At 42.5% G+C, this 4,437-nt stretch overlaps 1 protein-coding gene across 1 annotated transcript; it reads left to right on the forward strand.

Moving 5' to 3' along the window:
• Window positions 1-411: 411 nt before the first annotated feature.
• On the forward strand, window positions 412-4,079 carry pou3f1 (POU class 3 homeobox 1). The gene is given in 1 exon segment (XM_068736408.1): window positions 412-4,079. A coding segment is annotated over 1 exon segment (1,365 nt). The 3' UTR covers window positions 1,777-4,079.
• Window positions 4,080-4,437: the final 358 nt, after the last annotated feature.

Here is a 4,437-nt window from a genome sequence, read left to right on the forward strand (position 1 = left end):
TATAATCTATTTAAAATGAGGAGCGCTATAATCATCAGTGACCTATTATAAAGGTGCACGGGTGCGTGTTTGTAAGTGCATGTGTGTATGTTGGGAGGGGGCAACCCTTCAAAAAGATCTCCGTACTCCCCCACGTGGTTATTTGCAAAACAACCGGTCTAAACTCAGGGAAACCTAATCAAACCCCGCTGCTGCACTGTTCACCTTCTTTGGAGAGAATTGGAGAGAGAGAGAGAGAGAGAGAGAGAGAGAGAGAGAGAGAGAGAGAGAGAGAGAGAGAGAGAGAGAGAGAGAGAGAGAGAGAGAGAGAACACAAATGTAGCAGATAGATGGGACGCTATCTGTGCGCAGGTCTACGGGATGAGATGAGTGCTGTTAAAAACTCAAAGAGACATTTAATAAATAGAACATATGTTTTTCTATAACATATGTAAGATCGGAGCTCTACCCATCCTGTGCTGTAGCATGCGCTGAAACCTTGCGCCTATTGAATGTGTCCCCAGTGGGCTTGAATCGGAGAGGAGCCAATACAAGCGGAAGGGAGGCGTGTCTTCGCTCTTCCACAAGACCTCCCAGAGCAGGTTGTTGCGTTTTGGCTCTAAAGCCTGGAGACCTCCGAAGTGCTCGTCAGTTTTCGAAGTAGGAGCCATGGCGACAACAGCTCAGTATATTCCGAGGAATAACTCCTTACCGTCTAACCCGCTCATGCATCCGGATTCGGATAGGATGCATCAGGGGACGACCTACAGAGAGGTGCAGAAAATGATGCACCACGAGTACTTGCAAGGGCTCGCGGCGACCAACACGGGACACCCGATGAGCCTGACGCACCACCAGTGGCTGCCCACCTCCAACACCGACTGGTCCAGCGGCACCCACATCGGACAGCAGGAGCACAAAGCCAGCGTGCAGGCGACCCGGGAAGACCTGAGCAGCGGCTTCCACCACAGATCTCACCTGGTGCACCAGCAGACGCAGAACAGCCACCATGGTTCGTGGGCGCCCACCACGACGCACCACTTGTCCCCGCTGTCCCCAGCATCCAACGGCCACCAGTCTCTGGTCTACTCGCAGCCTGGATACACAAACCTCAACGCGATGCTGAGTCCCCAGCCCGGCACCCTGCACCACGCTATGCGCGACCCGCTCCACGACGATTCGGGCAGCCACGACAACCAGATGGAGTCGCCCCAGCAGGCGTTCAGCCACCACCAGGATCACTCGGACGAGGACGCGCCCAGCTCCGACGACCTGGAGCAGTTCGCCAAGCAGTTCAAGCAGCGGCGGATCAAACTGGGCTTTACGCAGGCGGACGTGGGCTTGGCCTTAGGCACCCTGTATGGAAACGTCTTTTCTCAGACCACAATCTGCAGGTTTGAGGCGCTGCAGCTCAGCTTCAAGAACATGTGCAAACTTAAGCCGCTCCTAAACAAGTGGCTGGAGGAGACAGACTCAAACACGGGCAGTCCCACCAATTTGGACAAGATTGCGGCGCAGGGTAGGAAACGAAAGAAGAGGACCTCCATTGAAGTGGGGGTGAAAGGGGCGCTGGAAAATCATTTCTTAAAATGCCCAAAGCCGTCTGCTCACGAAATCACTAGTTTAGCCAACACTCTGCAGTTGGAAAAAGAGGTTGTCCGCGTTTGGTTTTGCAACAGAAGACAAAAAGAGAAAAGAATGACACCAATTGGGGTCCCTCACCCGAATATGGAGGACGTATATTCCCAAGCAGAGACCCCTCCTCTACACCGCACACTACAGAGTCCTGTACAGTGACTGTTTTCATGAACAATCCGAGCATTTCCGCAGGGGGATAGAAAAAGGGAAAGGGACTATGGAGTTTACAGTATTTAAGTTTGGCTTTTGTTTTCCTGAGAGAAAAAGAGACGTGGAAAGTTGAACAGTTTTGCCCTTAGTATTCGGAGATCATCAACACATAGATGGCAAGAGAGAAAAATGTTAAGAAGAAGAAAAAAAAAAACAAGAAAAAAAGACAAAAAAAATATTCGCTATTACTGATTCCGTGCGCATTTAAAGTGAAACAAAGATCTTTATTTACCAAAATGATATGGAGGAGAAGGCATATAAAGTAAATTTGATATCCCATGGCTGTTTCAAATGGGGAGTAATTAAATGTGGCAACCGAGGCCATGTCCTCCTGGTGTACCATGAACTGTTGGCGCTCACCAGAAAACGATCAACACTGGAGATGAATAGTCTACACTGAATGAACATTTTTGCTTTTTCAGGCTGAAACTGATTAACCAGATTTCTGAATATTAGTGCATACTTTCCTTGTTCTATTAAGTGTGATGTTTTGGTTTGAAAATACTTTAACTTCAGTGTCTCTCTTTCTGCTCACTGTCTATGATTTCTTTCATTATTTGCTATAAGCACTGTAACTCATCAGAGCAGCCTCTTTCTTTTCTGTTTACTCAGATTGGTGGAAGTTGATGGTGGAAAAGTGATGGAAATTATGGCACCCGAAACACTCATAATTAAGGCCAGACACATTTCAGAAAAAAAAATGCCCAATGCAACAGGACGTTTAAGTTCTGACTGCATGCCTTCAAATACTAGTTCACGCTTTTTACAGCTGACCACGTCGAAATTTGCAAACAGCACCAGACGCTAAAAGGGGAATTCTTTTTTTTTTTTTTTTTAAAAAACGCATTTTCTTTTATTTGGGGGGTTAATTGTTTTCAAATTATTGTTTTCTTTGCATGGAGCACTTATTGTTTCGTTGATATTATTATTATTATTATTATTATTATTGCAATTTTATATTTGTTAATAAAATTGTGAGTGCAGGCTGATCGCCATAGGCTTAAAACACAATAAATCCCATGTTTACAGGTTCCTGGTTGTCACCACAGAGCGCTGTCTCTCACACTGCTCACTGCCTGATAATCCTGTTGTATTCCAAACACTTCAAGAGAGATTGGTCAAATACGAAATGAAAAGTAATAATAACTCAGGTAACTTCAGTGCCCCATGTCGGAATATCACGCCTGAACATGATTTATTTTATTTTTCTGTTCCTGTGTTTTTAGATGTTCCAATCTGGTTACAGCCACACCGTTTTCCTTTGTCCCACAAATCCACTGTATTATATTAAAACGCTGGATTCGGAGAAAAGAAAATTATAATTCCTCAAGGGGAAGCGATGAAGGGACTAAACTAGATATATTTATTTTTTTCTGACCTGAAAGGAAATCTGAAAATATCATGCGTTGTGTGTCGTTTCTCAATGTTGGACCAGTCCAAAAGTCTAAAGCAGTGCTATTCAATACAGATGAGGGAAACATTTTTTTTTTCAAGAAAAAATAATAATAGTAAAGAAAAAAAAAAGATTTTAGAGAAAATGTTGCCAGGATTATTTCCGATATGTAAATATGTCCAATATGTAAACTTGTATTTGTTCTGAGATATTGTTTTGTTTTTGTTTCTTTCCGGGCAGTTTTGTACACTTACTAATTCCAAGAAGATATTTTAATATGATTTCATTTATGAATCTGACCATTTATATATATATATTTATTTCTTAAACGTGTTTGGAGCTTTTTGTTTGGCTCTGTTAATGGTTATGTTGCAGTGGATTTCAGTATGTTTCTCTTTTTGTTTACTACATTGGTTGTATGTTGATTGCTAAATGTAGACTGCAAAGTCACATTTATATTTATGTTATAGTAATATTTTATTACTTACATAAAACATATATACAAGAAATGGTCTTTTGTCTTCATTAAGATCCAAAACCACTCGTCCTTTGTTGCTGTCTGTTGTAGCCTCGCCAGGCAAACAAGGTAAACATGACCATATACAGTCTAACGCTGCTCGGTGCTCTGAGCATCGGGAGGTGGTCAGCAGTGATTCGTTATGTAACAGGGGCTCGTTTAAATCACAAGCTGTGTACATGTGCTGTTAAAGGGAATAGACAACCGTATTTTACCTCAGGCATTCCCTGCTAAGTCCACACAGTCTCTGACGTTGTTCACATCTTTGTGTAATAATCGCAGTATTAAATTGTGCAATATCACTACGGACTTATTGTCTTTTCATTGAGTGGTTATTATTTATATTACTACTATTATTATCATTATTAGTAGTAGTGGCAGCCAGGTGAATTGTTTATTTAGAGAAGCACAGGCCTCCCTCCATCATATGGGGCTGTTTTCCTTCCATAAATCATCATAACTTGTCATGTTTTAAGCATTTAAAAGGCGAGCTGTGACGAATCTTTGATCTGAGACAGAGAGGCCTGCAGGCAAAAGTCAGCCTCTTTTCCAAAGATAGAGAGAAAACCCATAAAGGATGAACAAAAAAAAAAACCGGCAGGCCCTAAAGTTTAATACGACTAGAGACAGGCCTACATTCACAAGCAACATATTATAATTTCTTCTGGCAGCTAAATAAATATTGAGTTTTTTTCTAAAT

This window comes from Cebidichthys violaceus, unplaced genomic scaffold, assembly GCF_023349555.1.
Source record: "Cebidichthys violaceus isolate CVI_PGR_0920_01 unplaced genomic scaffold, fCebVio1.0.p SCAF_7, whole genome shotgun sequence".
Taxonomy (NCBI): domain Eukaryota; kingdom Metazoa; phylum Chordata; class Actinopteri; order Perciformes; family Stichaeidae; genus Cebidichthys; species Cebidichthys violaceus.